An 18,402-nucleotide genomic window follows, 5' to 3' on the forward strand; every position below is an offset into this window, starting at 1 on the left:
GCATGGTACGATCACAGGTGAAAGTTCGAAAACGAACTGTCCCTGGAAGCTCAAGGACATTTAAGCTTGGTATATAACACACTGTCCTCATTATAGTGCACAGAAGAAAAGTCCTTGGCATCACGCCCGACAAGCTTGACGACCAACCGCTTATGTACATCATTTTCGTTCCTAATGCGACCGTTTCGAATGGCGTTGTGTGAAAACGTGGCGTGGTGTGACCGCGTGAAGTTGACTCGGACCATAGTGTGCATAGACGATAAAACAACGCTATAAACAAGAAGAACACTAGAGACAGACAGGGCGCCGTCCTCTCGTTTTGTTTCTCGCGCTATTTTATCGTCGAAGTTTAGTAATGTAACAACCAGCCCAATTCAAGACGCTAACATAGCGCCCATGCATGGTCTGTGTACTTTTTGTACTTTTATTTCTGAATAATCGAGTCCTAGAGTTACGTTGTCTCTTCTTTTATTCACTAGAACTTCAACAAGGTCGCAGAGAAGGCCTTTTGAGAGTCTGTCATGATGCATCAGTAAAAGAATTGTCCGGCATGGAACGCTATAGCATAATATATAAAGTTTTTCTTGTTGCCGTTGGTTACCAGCTTTTTCGATAGGCTCCTGAAGTAACCCGCTTATTATTATTGTTTTTTCATTGCTGACAGGTGAGCATCATGAAAGTGGCTATAGTACTATACGCGTTTGCGTTGGGGGCGGTCAAGCGACTGAGCACTGACGATGCTGCTTGCGTCTGTAAGCTACCGCAACGTAGGCGCGCTTACCTGCAGGATGCCCATGATGCTGTAGACGATGAAGAACATCCTGGGAGTGGCGAATCGCTGCAGGATCCGCGGGTAGCAGCTTCCGATGCCGCACAGGTAGTCGCGCTCCTCTTGGAGCTCGCCATCGGCACCACCGCCGCCGCCACCGGGGACGCAGCTAGCTGCCGGAGCGGCGTTGCCGTTCGTCTTCGCATCGGACCGAGGCAGCTCTGATGTCCCCCGGTCGATGGTCCACGGCTGCTTCTGAGTACCTGTTAAAAAACATGAATAAAGAGAGCCGAGGACATGAGGTTCAGCCAGCGTAAAGACAGCTATTGGCCTCGAGGAGTTACGGAGTCGCCCTCTATCGGACGCGCCTCGATTGCGTGCTAGGCAGGATGCCGCCGGCGCGTTCTCCATAGGTTTTGCTGTCGGCGCCCTACAAAAACACCTCGCGGAAGCCCTCCAGGGCATTTCTGTAAGTACGTTCGAAATGAACTGTGTTCTTTACTGTCAAGATAATCATTTTCGACGAACTGAAAGCACAAGATAGTCTACAGTCGCTGTCTCTTTGCAGAAAACCGAGCACCCGCTTCGCGCTGTCACCGCGTTGGAGACCCTGAACCGGCTTCTTGCGTGAAAGGTAGTCACTCGCTGAGTGCAAACTATGTGAAATATCTCGTTAGAGTAGACTGCCTGTATAACCAAACGGAGCATAACAGAAAGAAGCCTCAAGCCAGCAATCGCACGGGTTCGCGACGACTGACGGTGCCTCTACATGTATGAGCGTCTGCATGTATGTTCGTACTGATGGTTTCGCTTTTGCTACGAGCGCGTTTTGGCACCGCGCTGTGAACTTTAGGCCGCAAAACATGAGAATTTGTGAGTAAACAAACAACTACTGTTGCGCGGACGCTATCAGAGCAGTTCAAAAACAATTTCCTTACAACTGCGGCTTCGGTGCGCATGACAACTTTGTAATCTGCCGTCCCGACGATTCAGTGTTTGTTTTTTTCTTTTTCGGTCTAAATTCGGGTACGTTTCAATGTCATTTGACAAGTTGTCTCGCACTGCGTATTGATCGGTCTTCTCAGCGGGCAAATGCCGCTGCTTCTGTTTCTTTATTCAGCGCATTCGTTTCGTTTGGTGCTCACACAAAACGTGAGCAAATGCGACGCCTTTTTTTAATGCTCCTTATTATCGTTCCGTTTGCATTCCAGTGAACTTGCCGCTCTCTGTGATCAACAAATTCATAGACTAAAGCTTCACCACGTCGAGATTGCTGGTGGAAGGAGAACCAGTCTACGAGACCGAGCATGTAGTAGCATGCGACGTCTAGAAAAAGAAAGAAAATACAGTAACGCGGGAAAATCAGTACATCGACTGACAAGAAGAAGATGGCTTTCGCCTTCTAGTCATCTTTAACGAATGCATAAGGGACCTAGTGCGTTTTTTAATTCAACCTATCTAAACAATGACTTGCGCATCTGCAGCCGATTTTGTGGACGCTGAGCACGGGGCCGACGATCAAGAGGTCGCATTGGAGGGTTCTGAGATGGCATCGCACGTGGTAAAATGTAGCGCTTTTACCATCCTGTGGCAGATAAGCATCATTTGCCGGCGGGAAGCGCGCGCGAGCCATCGTCTCAGTGCGCGCTGTCTGCTACTCACCGAACATCGCGGGCCCGACGCAGTAACAAAAGTCTTCGTCGCGGAAGTGCTTGTTGCACACAAGACTCGTAGCGGATGGCTGCTTGCCGGTTATTAGCTTTACAACCCATGCTTCACGCTGTTTCTTGTCCCGCGGTTACCAGTGCAGGCTGACACATGGGCTCCTTTGCGTAAGCGCGGCGCTGCGGCACCGAGCGGTAGAGCCCCATGTTCGTCGCCTTCGGAGGCAGCCACTCTATTAAAATGGTTTCATTTGAGTAGAAAATGAGAGAAAACTTCCGAATTTGAACAGACCGCAGTGCATGTGGGACTTGAAGCTCGTTTTCAAAGCACGCGGCAGTGCGCCACAAGCAGCCGACGCGGCCGCGGAGACCACGTGATCCTGCCAAGTACGTCACGCCGACGGTGGCGCCGGCGTTTCCAGTGGTGGGCCTCGAGGCCAATAGCGAACCTGCGCTTGGGTACAAGGGTCGAGGAAGTTAAAGGGCGCCTAAACAACGTCTGCAAATACGAAGGACGAGCGCGAAAAAATGCAGAAAGTTCACGGGAAGATGGAAGTTTGAGGAGGTGAAAAATTTGTGAACACGGGGTGTCGCTGGCCGACGTTTCGACAAGCGGGCTTCTTCAAGGCATAAACTTCAAGGCTGCTGCCTCCTGGCGTGTCCCGTCTTTCCGGCACAATTCGTGACGCCAGCAGTCTGTTGACGTGACGTCATGAGGAAATAAGCCATCCATTGGTCCATGTACGCGTCAGTTGTGACTCGTCTCCTAGCCTGCTTTGCCAAGCAGTCGCACGACCGTTCTGCCTTGTGTCGCATGACAATCGTGCGCGATCAGCTTCTCTTTCACTTCGTTTTGTGAGTTTTCGACTGCGCAAGCGGAGATAACAGCGTGTAGCCGAAAAGCGCGAACTCCTGATGGGCTCAACGCTATTGCTGACATAGTCCACGCGTTTTTTGAAGAAACAAGTGGCGAAGAGGAGTTAGCGCTTCTATAAAAGGGCAGTGAAGGCAAGAAAGAAACCACTCTCTTGTATTAGAACTCGGAGTGGTTTGGGGGCCCTTTAAGAAAAGAAGAAAAAGGAGAGATACGAGCAAAAAGCGAGGGAACCAAATTGGTTGACAGCTCAGTTACTGGGTTGAAGATGAATGAAAAACTTGCTGTTATAACAGCGTATAGTCAACACTGGCCAACACTGACCGAAATTAGCCTGTATACTATATATTAGTTAGTTAGCAGTTATATTGTTGTTGTCATCGCCGCCATCGTGGACGTTATGCCTCGTTACAGAAAGTTGGTGGGGGAGACCAGTTATCGCTTATCGATGCGTTATCGAAGCGTTATCTTCAAAAAGGACATTGTGCCCGCGCCATCCTCTTTGTCTTCAAGGAGCGGAGCAATGCTTTCAAAGGACGGGTTGTACTGGCATCCGATGGTCCTCTCCTCCTCAAGCATAAGTGATTGTCCAGTCTATATGGCATGGTCGAGATGTTGTTCCTATATGCTTAATGCACCCGCGTAGAAGAGGCCTGGTTTGTCTCCTCAGGCCACAGTTGTTGTACGCCGAGTTTGTTAGCTATTCCGGTGGAAAATCAACGAGTACTCGTGGACGTCACTCCTACACTCGAGGTTCACGGAAGTGTTGTGTCAAGCTGGTGGTATCTCCGAAAACGAGACCTCTCTGCAGATACTGATCGAAGCTACATATATCAAAACGAATGTTGTAGAAATTCTCTGGCGCTTCGATCTGCCATCGCATGAGCTCGTGCCCCGATTGAAGTGGACGGCCGTCGAAAATCTGACCAGCACAACACGAGGCTTATTCAGCAGTTAGACAAAACTGGCGAGACTGCAGAGGGAGGACTGTTAGCATGTGATTACGGTGATAGAGGTGAAACGAAAGCGACACACAGAATGACGCAGTTTTCTTTTCAGACTTCTTCGCGCGAGACCGATTTTATACGAGACACGAGGCAACACGTTCTCTTAGTTCGAATTCTAGGGTACTGGTCCTTCGTACACCTTTCTGATTTCTGAGTATTATTTCCCTCATGTGGTGCGATGTGAGATTGCCGGGTATAATCCGTACTGAAGCCGCATATTTTACTATCCTACCCCCATCACTACCAAAGCAGAGAACCATAACAGTGAGACATTATTGTGGAGCATAATACTGAGGTATTTAGTTCACGGCAGCTTATGCAAAAAAAAAGTAATCACTACGTTCGAGACATTTAGACGGATACGCGGACAGAATAGCTTACGGTGTTTGAAGAAAGTAATATAGGATAGTCACATACGGATGACGACTCTATAGAACACAAATCTAAGGGACCTCACGGATAGTGCTGAGGAATAGAGGAGTCGTTGACTGAGGTCATCACATTGCCAATACTAGAAGGCCACATGACGTCAGATCATGTTGCACGCATTTCTTCGCATATGAGCCTGCTGTAAGCTTGCTCGCTCCGAAACATCGCGTGAATGCGGAATTATGAACAGTATCTTAATAGAAGGAGGAGGAGGAAAAGAAAAAACGAAAGGACAGCGGAGGTTAGCCAGTTCTCAAATCGGCTGGCTGCTCTGGGCTGGGGAAAGGGGAAGGGGGAGTGAAAGATGATAGAAAAGAGATAGCGCGGAAGAAACACAAGTGTGGCAGTCACGTGTCAACCAAGTATCAACAGAATGAACGGCGCGTACACGAACATGGCAAGTCCAGAAAAGCAAAGCCAAAAGAGCAATAACCCCCGCCAAAAAACCCGAAAATAACCCGGGCGGCGTCACCGCATGCGTGGACCCACACCTTCCAAGAACGCAATCTCTTTACCACAAAGTGATATGGACGGCTTGCTCACACAACACCTTCATGAACGAATTTAATTGACAAGAGTATGAAGTTAGGCATGTTGGTAATGCATAACTGATCACGTAGCGCAAAAATTTGACACTGGACAAGAGTCTTGGTCCCTTCTCTTGTCTAGCGTCAAATTTTTGCGCTGCGTGATCAGAATTTATTTCACCCATCTTACACTTTACAACCAAAACTTTATTTACCTCTTGCGCATAATAAAACAGCGAGAAGACGAAAGAGACGACAAACTGTCGCAGAGCGAGCTGAACTTGTCGTCTTTCCGCCACTTTTATAGGCCGGTCGGTATCGCGCGTATACGTTTCATAAAATTGTACATGCCAGTATGGCAGGAGTTTAGGGGTGGATGTAAGCTTGAAGAGATGGAAAGTTCGCGAAGAACGCGGGGTGTCGCGGGAGCCAGCGTTTTGGCAAGCAGTCTTGTCTTTTTCAAAGCTGCAACTGTTGCAGCCTTGAAGACAATTTTTCATCTCTACATGCAAGTGTAGAAGCATATACTCAAACATGTAACGTAACTTGTTTTTGTGTAATTTAAAGAAAAACAATAGCTCTTTACGTGCTGTTATAGCACTTTATTAACCACTGTGATGAACGGAACGCTTTTAGCCAGACACGTCTTCGAGGTGTACGGGCCTTTCCGAGAATGATGCCAATCCGGATACGACATATCCTGACATTCCCACGTATACAACAGCTTCTGGAGCCAAGTTTTCCTCTAGGTAACTGAAGAAAATCTTAGCCTATGTTGCTCCATCTTAATGAAAAAAGGAGTAAGTAGAAATGCCATGTGTCTGATAATGGGAATTGAATGATTGAGCCCCATCACAAAACCAAGCTGCTCTGCAATGAATAGTTTGGGTCAGTAAAATAAACCGGTTAGCCATGCCATCACTTCCGGGCCATGCTATTGTCATGGTGGACTCGTCACCTCGACGCTTATGGTCACACCCACAAGCCTGCGTCACACGCGTGCGAGTGCTCGCCAAACGATAACAAGGTGTTCGCTTTATTGTAGAACACAGCTGTACAACGCTACGTAAATAGCCGACCGCTAAATATAGTATTGCACAGTGCGTGGATTATGCACTATTGTAAAGCTTTTCCTTCCTGTGCGCACGAAGAATGTCTGGAAAGTCTCACATAATTATGCTGTATATGGTAACGGAACTTCACGTTAATCAATACAATGTTAATCTAGCAGTTATGTATTTCGGCGTATATGAATCCAGTTGTTGTGATTCACCAATGATTGTGTTATTCTCGATATGGTTTGATGTCTATTGTGTGTGGAGGTGACCTCCCTGTAACAGTCGTTAGCCAAGGGCGAACGATGCATGCCTAAATAAATTTGTATAAAATAAACGAGAGAGTCTGCGTCATATGTACAGCTTCCTAAAAAAAGCTTTTAAAAAATTTGTCGCATCCCGAAGCATGCATGCGGTACACGTAAAGAATGTAAGTCAAAAAGAACCATTCATCGCTAAGGCGAGACATCGTGGAACATCAAATCTGCTGGTCGGGTGTATTTTGATGATGATGATGATGATGATGATGATGATAATAATAATAATAATAATAATAATAATAATAATAATAATAATAATAATAATAATAATAATAATAATAATAATCAAACGTTTATTTACTGTGCCCAGGAACAACCGTAAGGTCTTTGTACTGGCGCACGAAAAAAAAAACAACAAAAAACAAAGGAAACATTCATAATAAAATATCAGTGATAAAAAACGTTATAAAATTGCACATATACAACTATGCGCAGGCAGAAAAAAAATATCAACAGTGTAAGAGGCTATGTAAGTACAGTGCAAAGCTCGGAGCAGAACAACGACTGGGAGCTGTGAAAAACATCGAGCTCCAAAAAGTAAGCATTGTAAAGACGTTGTATCCTGCCAATGGTCGAATGTTCACAGAGGCAGGCGGTTACATGAAAAGGTCTATTCTCTCTGGTCAGCTTACGTGGAATTCGGAAATTAAGTCAGTTGAGCAGTACAGGGCAGGATATGATACCATGCGCAAGCTTGTAAAGAAATAACAGATCAGCGCGATTTCGTCGGCAGCAAAGTGATGGCAATGATAATAATCCAGCAGCGTTAGAACGAGATCCAGAGTCATTTCTAGCGAAACGATGGTTGTAAATGCTTAGGAATTTTTTGTGGACTAGCTCAATGGCGTTGCTGCTGGAATTAGGAATGCCATTCCAGATCACAGATGCATACTCTAGTTGAGGAAGACATAGCGCGGTGTACAATTTTCGGAAGGGCACAGGAGAACGGAATTCTCTAGACATTCTGCAAACACAGCCTAGGGTGCGAAGACCCCGCAAAGCAACACGCTTAGCGTGAGCAGAAAAGTGTAAGGTGCTATCAAAAAGAACACCTAGATCATTGATCTCACATACCTTACACAACGACACAGAATTGACAGAATATAAAAATGGCACACTAGATGTTTTTCGAGTGAAACTCATCACCTTGGTTTTTGAAATATTTAGGGAGAGGTTATTGCTCCTGCACCATTCAGAAAAAGAACACAAATCAGATTGCAGCAAGCGACAATCGATAACTGAATGAATTTCCTTAAATATCTTTATGTCATCGGCATACAAAAGGAAAGAAGAATTCCGAATGACAGAAGAAACATCATTAACATAAATTAAAAAGAGGAGTGGGCCCAGTACCAACCCTTGAGGAACCCCACTAGTAGCTTTATACAAAGAGGACGTTTGGCCATTAACGGCAACGTAACATAATCTATCAAGAAGATAGCTATGGAGGAGATTCACAATTGAAGAATCAACATCAAAGTGTGCAAGTTTATCCACAAGCAGCGAATGGCTGACATCATCAAAAGCTTTGCTAAGGTCACAGTAAATAGCGTCAACCTGTCCTCTCTGCGAAATAGGCGTGGAGACTTGCATCATGAAACTGGCAAGATTAGTGACAGTTGAGCGGCCAGCGAGAAACCCATGCTGATTCACAATCAATGAATTTTTTACATCAAAAGACAATATTTTGTGAAGAGCAAGCTCAAAGATTTTGGATGCGGCACAAAGAAGGGAAATAGGGCGGTAGTTCGAGACGTCACTTTTACATCCAGACTTAAACACTGGGAAAACACGAGCAGTTTTCCACATGCTAGGAAACGTTAAAGCATGCAGACACTTATTAAATATGGTAGTCAATACTGGTACAAGTATACTGCCATAGGCTTTTAGTATGACAGAGGGGATGCCATCTGGGCCAGCTGAAAAGGATGGTTTCAAGCGCTTAATGCATTCTGAAATAGAATCTTCATCTAGCGACACAGCATCAGCTGTGCCAACTGCCTTAACCTGTCGACCGTTACTAGCTACAGAGGCTGGAGACTTATAGACAGATGAAAAATGCATGTCAAAACAGTCAGCAACGGCTTGAACTTCTACTCCATTTGGGTCCAGTATCCTGAAGGACTCGCCACTTTTGCTCGACCGTTTGCGCACATACTTCCAAAACTCAGCCGGCCTGTCAGACGCGCTTTTTTCTAAAAATGAAATATATAGACTGTGATCCCGTTTATAAAGGCGTTTACAAAGAGTACGAAAACGACAGAATTATTCCTTCAAATGAGTTGATGTAGAACGTTTATACTTCCTGTGTGCACGATCTTTATGTTTCAGTGCACTTATAAGTTCTGATGAGAACCAGGAGGGATATTTACAATGATGAGGTGTATACTGGGGAATGAACTTGCGCATGCTGGTCAAGATAAGCTCCGTAAACTGATCGACTTGATCATCAACATTCAACCATTTATTTATTTAACGTGCCCAGGAACAACCGTAAGGTCTTTGTGCAGGCGCACGCAAAAAAAAAAAACAATAAAAATAAACAATACAATACAGACAGTTTTCAGAAATAAAAAGAGCAAAAACACGTAGACAAAGAGAAATGAACACAAAAGGGGAGGAGTAAAATAAGACAACACGAGAAATATTGACGGGCAATAAAAATTAGATTGCATATATACAACTATGTGGAAAGACTGAGAAGGGAAGACTTTGTACATTGTGCCACACTATGTCAAAACAGTGCAAAGCTCGGATAAAAACAATGATTGTGGGCACCGGTCCCATGAACAAAAATGAATGCAAGTGTAAACAAGGTTGTTCATTTTTTCAAGCCAGTGTAATGTTTCCTTGTTCCAACTTGTTTATGACATATTTTTTTTTGTTTGCCGTGCTTTTACAGCGTGCGGTTGAGAAATATGGGAATACTGCGAACATTTGTGATGTTGTTCTCGCGCAGTGTCGTGTCAGCTCCTGAATGATCGGTGTCTGACGGTGCGCATTTTTCAGCTATACGGTCTCTATGGTGCGGGATGGATTATAAACACGTGCTACGCAGCAATGTGAGAAAGCGGAGGCCTCCCACGAGGAAAGGGAAGGTTTGGGAATGAGATGTACCGCCAGGAGTTACAGTCAGATCTACGAAAATCGGAAAAGATCTGCCTGGGGCGCCATGGTAGCGAGCATTATATCTTATTTTATTCCGTAGTTGTTTTTTCGCTAAAAAGCAGGTGGTTTCCTCCACCATTATTTTTTTTTTCATTCAGCCCGGCCTTTCCCAAATCCAAAGTTGGGACACCTGAATCAACGTCGAGGATACCAATGCCTCCTACATGATAAGCCGTATAAATGCCGCGTGTCACTTGGAAAGGCCGAGAAATGCAGAGAGAGAGAGAGAGAATAAACATCTTTATTTGCAGAGTTGGCGTTCGCGAGTGCATTGTGTATGCCTTGTATGGAATGATTGCTAGGTCAGAGACATTTGGTCTCACGTCATGCTCAAAGTTAGAAACCTGACCTTTTGGAGGAGGCGGTGACAGTAGGTGTGCGTTTAATGGGACATTATTTGAAGAGCTTCGAGCCACTTACCATCGTCATGAGTCTATTTTATATTCATGTGCAGTGCTCAGCAAGTGAAACGCGATAGTTGGCCTGCATGGGAACATGTATTTTAACACGAAAGTGTTCTATGCCGGGGTCCACCAAGACTTTCATGACGTATTTCCATTACGGAAATACGTCAACAAAAGGAACGCCATCAGATGGCAAAGGAAAAATAAAACTAGAAGAAAAAGTTCCGTTGACGAGAGTCGAACCCATGACCTCTCGGTCCGCGACGATGGCTAGCGGGCGTTTAGCCCACTGAGCTACCGCCAAACAAATCACGGAGGTTGAAGTGGATTCAGTGGATTCTAAAGTACATGAATGCGCCTTCTATCTTTCACACTTTCCTCTCATAGTGCTCTTGGATGGATGGATGGATGGATGGATGGATGGATGGAGGATAGATGCATGCATGCATGCATGCATGCATGCATGCATGCATGCTATGAGCGTCCCCTTTATAACGGGGCGGTGACATGTGTGCCACCAGGCTCGAAAAAAAAAAAAAAATCGCGCCGTTGCTACGATCGTCTCATTCGGCGCGTTTCCAATAGAAGTGGAATTTCGTCAACACCACGAGGTGGCGGATTTAGCTCTCCGACGCTCGCCTGGCTGTCGCACCGCGTTCCCCCGCTCGCCCTGTGAGAATTAACGGCCAGCCTAGAGGGAAGACACGTCGCGAGTTGCGTTTCTTTTCGCGTTTCACAACGCTTTGAAGGAGTGCATATTGAATATTAGTGTTTATTATGTGCTTGTTGATGCCATCTTTGCGCGGGATTCACCATAGATACGTTACGAACTTCAGCTACCGAAAATGTTGAATCATGTTCATGGGCGTTAGTCGTCGGTACTGAGATGTGCCACTAGGCGTCAACGTCAGTGCGTCCACATCATGCGGTGCCAAAGAACAGTAGATATTGTACAAACTCTCATATACCAATGCACTATAAACAATCAACTACTTCTGTGACGACACGTTTTACTGTCGTGTTATACCGGTCCCTATGACGGAGGGATCAGCCATCATTTGTTTTTTTTTTTTTTGCGCTATTGGTGAGCGCTGGGGGCACCAAGTTTACTCATTATGACGTACAAATGCGGCCAGAGCCTTGGTTTCGCACTCTGACAACATTCTACGCGCGATCAGCCGGCGTTCGGCGGTGGGGCAATAAAGCGCCGGCCGCCATATGTGGGCCGACTGTTGCGTTTACATCTGCTGAGCACTGTACAATCAGCGCGAAGACCTGTCCCACGGAACTGCAGTCACCCCAGTCTTACATTATGCATCCTGAGACTTACTTACGCCTGTACATTTCCTAATTTCATCTCACCACATAATTCTTTACCGTCCACGAATATGTTTCCATTTGCTTAACCATTTTGTAAATTTACCAGACGGCGGGCTATTTTCCGTACACACTGGCTGGTCTATATTCCAATTTTCTTACTCATTCCCAACTGCAGAATATATTCTATTCTAGTCTGATCCACAATTCAAACTTCTGTCTTGCTGCATTGTTTCCTGTAAGCTTTAAGCTAGGCTTATTGTTCTTTGTCTATTATATTTTTTGTTGTAGAGCTCCCTAACTTTTCTCAAGCTTCGTTTTCGGGGGGGGAGGGTTCAACCATACTCTTCCTTGCCACTGCTCTGTTCATAATCATCTTTTCAACAAAGGAAAGCGATTGTCAAGAGTGGTAATACATCATCGTCTGGACTATGATATAATCCAGACCCCACTTGATATCAAACTTATTATATATGGAGACGGACACCAGCTTATCGTTTCGTATTTGTTCTGTATTGACCTCATTACGTTGGCCATAAAGCGTTAGAATGTCTTAGTATGTGGACGAACGACGACCTGCTAAGAATTAAAAGGAAAAATAAAACGAACAAACAAACAAAGGTGGTAATTTTTCACCCCAGGAGCAAGCAAGTAACTGTGCAACACGTCCTTCTGATCTGTGATGAACGATATGTTCAAAAGTGCTTGGTGTTCACTTCTTATCGCTCCTGCGCATAAATTATATTGCAGGGAAGCTAAGTTCTACAACATGTATTCATAATCGAAACCGGAGGGCAAGACTTTGACGGCTGTCTTTAATCATTAATAGGAAGTGATTCCAAATGTATTGCATATTCCTGTTCCAGCTAGCCATGTCATGTACGGTAATCAATAATTGGTTAAGATTTCTGGTGTCCATGATCAGTTGGCGTTTGCAATAAGTTCCCATCACTTAACTCTTTCGTTACCGCATGAAAATGGCCATTTTTATAGGTCTGAGGAAGAAATTTATTGCTAGTATAAATAATGCTCTAGGTAGCATTGCAGCACACCAAATTGTGCATAATGAATTGCTCTTTATAGATAGCACAAGTTTCAAACGAAAAAGATGTTACAAAACTTATAAAAAATCTGAAATCTACCACTTTTGCAGGAACTTGAGAAAAACAGTACAAACAAAACACAATATCTGCAAAAATATTACGAACAAACAAAACTCAAAATATACATTTTGAAGGGAAATGATCTAGGAATATTCTAAAAGAAAAATAAACAATCTGCATAAAGCCATTTTTCACACAGATCAAAAATACTGCCGACCGAAAACTGCTTCACCGCTCGTGCCATGCAGTGAAGCAGTTTCTGGTTTTCGTGAAGCACAGGTGGACGCCACAGGTTTCACAAAGAACGTTAGTTTTTTTTTCAACTTTGCGTTCCTCATAGCACTTGCGGCAGCTTTTCCTTTTCGGCATCTTTTTGGAATGGTGCTGCACTTTTTTTTTTGGCGGAGGCTTCACTCGTGGAACATCATCCGCATCCACCTCGGGAAGCTGTTGAGCGAGCTCCAACCGGAAGGATAGCTGGTCAAAATTAGAGTTTCTCTGAAGTTCTGTGGCAGAGAGGTGTCGCTGACGGTGTTCTTGAAAAATACTGAAACTATTCACAACTGCAATGTCAATGCAGTGAAAGAAGAGAGTTTTCCACCACCTCACACATTTCATCAAGACATTGTAAGATGCGATCAGCTGATCTGATCGATCTACGCCCTGCATCCCATAATTATATTCTTCAATCAGGAGCGGCTTCTGAATTGGAACGAGGCTCCACACGCTACCTCTTTTCTCTTTTCTTGTGTCTGTCACACTTTTGTTGGCAGTGTGTGCAGTGGACATCATATGGACAGCTCTCTTGTCCTTCCACTGCATGTACAGAATGCTGTCCCGGCGTAGCCATTGAACTTCGCCTCTCTGATTTTTTTTCCCATGTGGGGTCCTTCAATTCGGACGGAAAACACCGGCGGTCCTTCCGTGTAGTGCCACAAGCGAGGGTTTTCTTTTCCAAGGGGTGAACAAAAAGTACCGCCGACATGTAGAAGTTGTCCATATCCTGAAGTAGCACATCCTGTCCAAGCGCTGTGCGTATCCTGCAGATAACCAGGGCATCTCAAAGGTCGTGCACCGAGATCGGCAGATAAGCGCTTCCGACGGATGAGACCGCTCAAGGCCGAAAACGAAACTTACCGATACACAGCTGAGGATGGCCCGGGCTGGCTCGAAGCATCGTCGCTGTCAGCGCTTGAAGATGAGCCGGTGTCGTCTTCAGACTCATAGCTCGACTCAGCTTCACTAAGTTCGTGAGCGGGTTGAGCATGCTTTCGAGCGGAACGTTTTTCCCGCGACGCAGCCCCGCGGGTTGAAGATGCCATGGGAGCGGCCGAGAGATTGCCGCGCGCACCGACGTTAACGCCCGATGCGCCCCTCTCGCGTAGATAAAGAGAAACGAAACCAAAACTGCTGCAAACTGGCTAAAAGGACAGATCAACAAGCTAGAGGACGCGACGGACCTTCAGAAACGAGCTGTATTTGAATAATATTGCGCAAACTCGGAAGCAAAGCTCGCTAGTGAGTAGCAGGTGTCATTTCATGTAATTATCACAGCCAAAATTTATTACCTCGCAAAACTGACAACACAATTTGATAATTGACTTCTTAGAAATCGTTTGATACCAAAATGTTGATAATAACGGAGCACAAACATGAGCAGCGCATTTTTTTCCCGAGTGTGGCAGCCACGCCCCCTTTTCCAGTAACACATGCGCATTCGTTAGCGAAAAACTCCGTCAAAAATCGCAACGTCGTCAGAGTGGGAAAATTTAAACGGATTGTAGAAGAGCAGTCCCAGAACTAAACGCGAGATGCTGCAGCATGCATGGGAAAAATTTTAACGCGTCGAAATCAGCAGCTTTTTTTCGTCGATCACCGGTGATCGATTTGAATAGGCGTGGTAACGAAAGAGTTAAGTTAAGATTGTCTTCTCACCTAGGCAGCAGATCAGTGAGTGACAGTCACATGTGCTGATCGACGATGATCACACCGCTTCACCTTTACGTACGAAGATGTAAGCAGCTGGAGACGAAGGTGAGCACACTGATAAATTTTCATTTTTATTGCGATAGCAATTATATGGACAGTCTCGGCTGGATTTTGCCGTCGCCGTCATGCACCGTATATGTATAAGTATGTATATATATATATATATATATATATATATATTATATATATATATATATATATATATAAAAGCCCAAAGAAAAATAATTCAGAAAAATGCTTCCGAAGCGCGGAATCGAACCAGGGACCTCTTGCTCCGCAGCGAGTTGCGCTAACCACTACGCCACGAAACGCAGATCCTCCACGTAGCTAACGGCGAGCGTTATATACACACCCTTTACCGCTGAACGGACTCAGAGACGGCAGCCGCTTATAAGCGTTTCTCCATTACCAGCGAGATGGCGCTAGGAGCGCGACGGGCGCATTTAAAAGTCGTCGGCGAGCTCGCTCGCTTCTTCTTATATTTGCGCAGGGAGAACCTTGCCCTTCCGCTGTCTGCTCGCGTGGTTTTCTCGTGGTGAGGGGAAGACGGATGTTTCGAGCTTTAACCGCGATGTCCGCGCTCATGTTACGGAGCGTACCAAGGTCATTCGAGCTCAAGGGACGCTGCTAAACAAACAAACAGAAGATGAGCGCGAACTATCAAGTGTCACAGCTCGACACTTGAAGCACGCTAGTTTCCTTCGCTGCTTCGGCCGCCTTTGCAACAGGAGCGCTGTTCAAACTGAGAGCATTCATTGGCGAGCCTCATTTCGTATAGCATTAGTTTCCTGCTATCACATTCATTGCTTCGCCCTTGCGGCGAAACTGTGACTTTTTTCTAATTATCTGATTCACACCGGCACCTGCAGTTCGTAGCTCTGGTTCTTGGAACGCCGTACGCCCTTGCTTGCTTGTCGGTTCATTTACATAGATTTTACAGGCATCCTCTCTTCGTGGAGGCCACATCCACGACGCCTTTCTGTAGTGACAACTTAATAAAAGTACATAAACCTGACAAAGACACGCCCATAAATGTCTGACCGATTCTGTTGCATTCATGGAGGCGTAAGAGTGGGTGCGTTCTCTCCCAGTATTTGAGTCGATGCAATTAGTGGAACACGTGACAAATTGATTACAAATTTGTCACCGCTAATACTGACGTACTTTTGAAACATACAAGATTACTCAGCTCAAAGCGGAAGCCTAGTGTTCTAGGCGTGCGCACAGGGGGGGGGGGGGCAAAATCTGATCCATACATTTATCCCCCTAGTCACCTAAGAGGAGGGGGAGGCGCAAAATCTGCCTCGTACATTGACTTAGTAGGGGAAGGGGGAAGGGGGGCGCGACGATGAACCTTCGCCCCCCCCCCCCTCCCTCTGATGGGGAACCTTGCGCACGCCTATGCTAGTGTTCCACCCAGAGCGGTAGTTCTAGAAAAGCACAAGGAAGACGACAATGCCATTGTCAGTATTCGTATCTGTCCTTGAAAACTTTTGCAATCGGTTGAACGGAACAAAGCCATTTCCAAGGTCTCAGAAACATATACGCTTCGTGATGTACTCTCAGGGGCCATTCAACATATTCTTTGACTGACACCACTGAACTTTTATTCGGACATCTGACCACATGTCCGGTCCGCTTTCTGAACTTAAGCCACGTAGCTGGCTGTATATGGTAAGGGTTTTAACCGTTTTGCTGCCAGGATTTCCTTATTTATTATCGTTATATTGCGGGTAATGTAAACAAAGCTTTCGCCTTCTTGATGGGAGCTCTTTTTTTTTTAACTCTGGAACTAAATGTTGCCCTTAGTCTTTGAAAAATCTTTGTATTTGCCTTAAAAGTTCTTAGAGATGCCTTGAATTCAGAAGGAACTGACTGTGAAAACTTTAATGATAATGCGAGCACGACTTCACGAGATAACTTTGTCGTGGACTCGGGTCAAATTGTTCGATTATGGGTGACGATATAATGAAGATGTATAAAATAAATACTCTAGAATGGCTACAATTTCTGGTAGCAGATGTCGAAATGGTTAAAGAAGCGGTTAAAGAGGATATATAGTAGGCTGCGGCATTCACCATTAGGAATAGAGCATCCAGTACGGCGCTATACACTCACCGTAGACGCGGTTGGCATTCGGTGCGGCTTCGCGCAAAATGGACGTCTTTCTAGCCATGCCTGTCCTTCTCCACAGTGTTGAGGAATCCCGGTAGCGCTCAATAATATCCTCGCTTCGCGCGTCCCCGCGACTTTGCACTCGCGTTCGCGTGCATTGTTCTTCGCTCGTGACGGCGACAAGGGGGCGATCCCTGCCGACAGCTGCGGAAACTGGAAAGGCTGCAGCTTTCGCTTCCCGAGCCTCTGGCCAAGCAGCTGTTTCGTTGTACCCCCCGAGAGGTTCCGAATTAAGTCTTCGAGCACTTGGTGCAACTGCTACGTAACCGCTTTTACACAGTTGTGCGCGAATTACTTCTCCAGAGCAAACGGGGCGAGTTCGCAGAGAGTGACACCGTTTGCGTCGTACAGGAAAGGCAAATCAGTTACTCCTTAGTCTGTCTTGCTGTACGGGTAGCGCATCAGCGTTTATCGCTACCTGTGTCGCAGCTGCCGTTGCCGCACCTCCGTCTGACGAGTCCATATACGGAGCGTCGTTTATGTGCATCTATACGTATACGTAGGTATAGTGTGCGACCGTGACTTGAGCATCTGGTAGAGAGCGATTACGGAAACCTTTGCTAACGCACGTAATCCTGCGAAAGTGAACCCCATTGTGCACTAGAATGGGCGGACGAACGAAGGACGCAGTGATCTGCTGCAGCACGGCATGTTTCAAGAGCATATAAATCCTTAGCTTCCAGGAGCGACATTTTTTGGCAAGCGCGGGCCTCTGATATCCTCCGTGGCCTTGGCGTTTATCGAGTACAGAGATATCAATTGAAGGTATTCAAAGGGGAGGAAAGAGAGGACGTGGCGCGATGCTATCAGAGAAACAATCGGCACTAAATCAACCGTTTGCCATCTACCGGGACACCAGCTATTTTTTCAACTTGTCGGCCTGTCTTCAGACACGGTCGAATAAATCTACGGGCGAATCTACGGGCGAATGTACGGGCGAATCAATATTTTCTTTTATATTGATTTCAACAAATACGATTTACTGATTGAGCGAACCAATGAGTTATACTGTGCAGTACAATGCGGGATTAACGGCGACGTGCTCATTAGTTATACACTGAATGCGTGCGCTTATCATTCATCTAGTAGGCTCTTTCGCCGATTTAATTACTGACTCACTCAACGAACTGCCACATCAGTCACTCTCTCACTCCTTCACTTCATTACTTCTCTCACCTTTCTCATTTACATTCTTCCTCAATCAATCAACCTCTCTCCTCGTTTTCCTTGCTACTCCACGTTCGTCCTAGTGTCAGCGTTGACAGGACTGTTCACCACTGTTTGTAACTAAGCGAGAATGTTGCTAAATTCAGGAAGATTTTAGCCACTTTGCCTTTGCCTTTTGCCTTTTGCCTTTTGTTTTGGTCTTAGGAACTAGCTTTCGGTTATTTTAGTGTCTTTACCATCAAACAAATTGCTCTGGTAAGATTACTCTATAGGGACATTAGCCAAGTTCACTGCCTCGCCCGTATATTATCGTAGTTAGAACAACTTCAACTGTCCGTCGAGGAGGTACAGTGGTTACAGTGCTCGGCTGCTGGTCTGAAGGTCGCGGGTTCGATCCCAGCCGCGGCGTTCGCAGTGTGATTGAGGCGAAATAC

At 45.7% G+C, this 18,402-nt stretch overlaps 1 protein-coding gene across 2 annotated transcripts in view; it reads right to left on the bottom strand.

The window, feature by feature from the left end:
- LOC119396815 (solute carrier organic anion transporter family member 74D) overlaps positions 1 to 18,402 on the bottom strand; it is a 66,655-nt gene that overhangs the window by 15,100 nt on the left and 33,153 nt on the right. Inside the window, exons 1-2 of one of the 2 annotated variants that reach the window (XM_037664149.2) lie at positions 16,745 to 16,817; positions 782 to 1,032 (exon numbers count right to left, since the gene is read on the bottom strand). In XM_037664149.2, the coding sequence (XP_037520077.1) occupies positions 782 to 1,032; positions 16,745 to 16,802 (309 nt within the window). In that variant the 5' untranslated portion in view covers positions 16,803 to 16,817. Of the gene's footprint in view, positions 1 to 781; positions 1,033 to 16,744; positions 16,818 to 18,402 lie in introns of those variants that run through there. The other variant, XM_037664150.2, reaches the window with a different exon arrangement.

Source organism: Rhipicephalus sanguineus, chromosome 6 (genome assembly GCF_013339695.2).
Source record: "Rhipicephalus sanguineus isolate Rsan-2018 chromosome 6, BIME_Rsan_1.4, whole genome shotgun sequence".
Taxonomy (NCBI): Eukaryota; Metazoa; Arthropoda; class Arachnida; order Ixodida; family Ixodidae; genus Rhipicephalus; species Rhipicephalus sanguineus.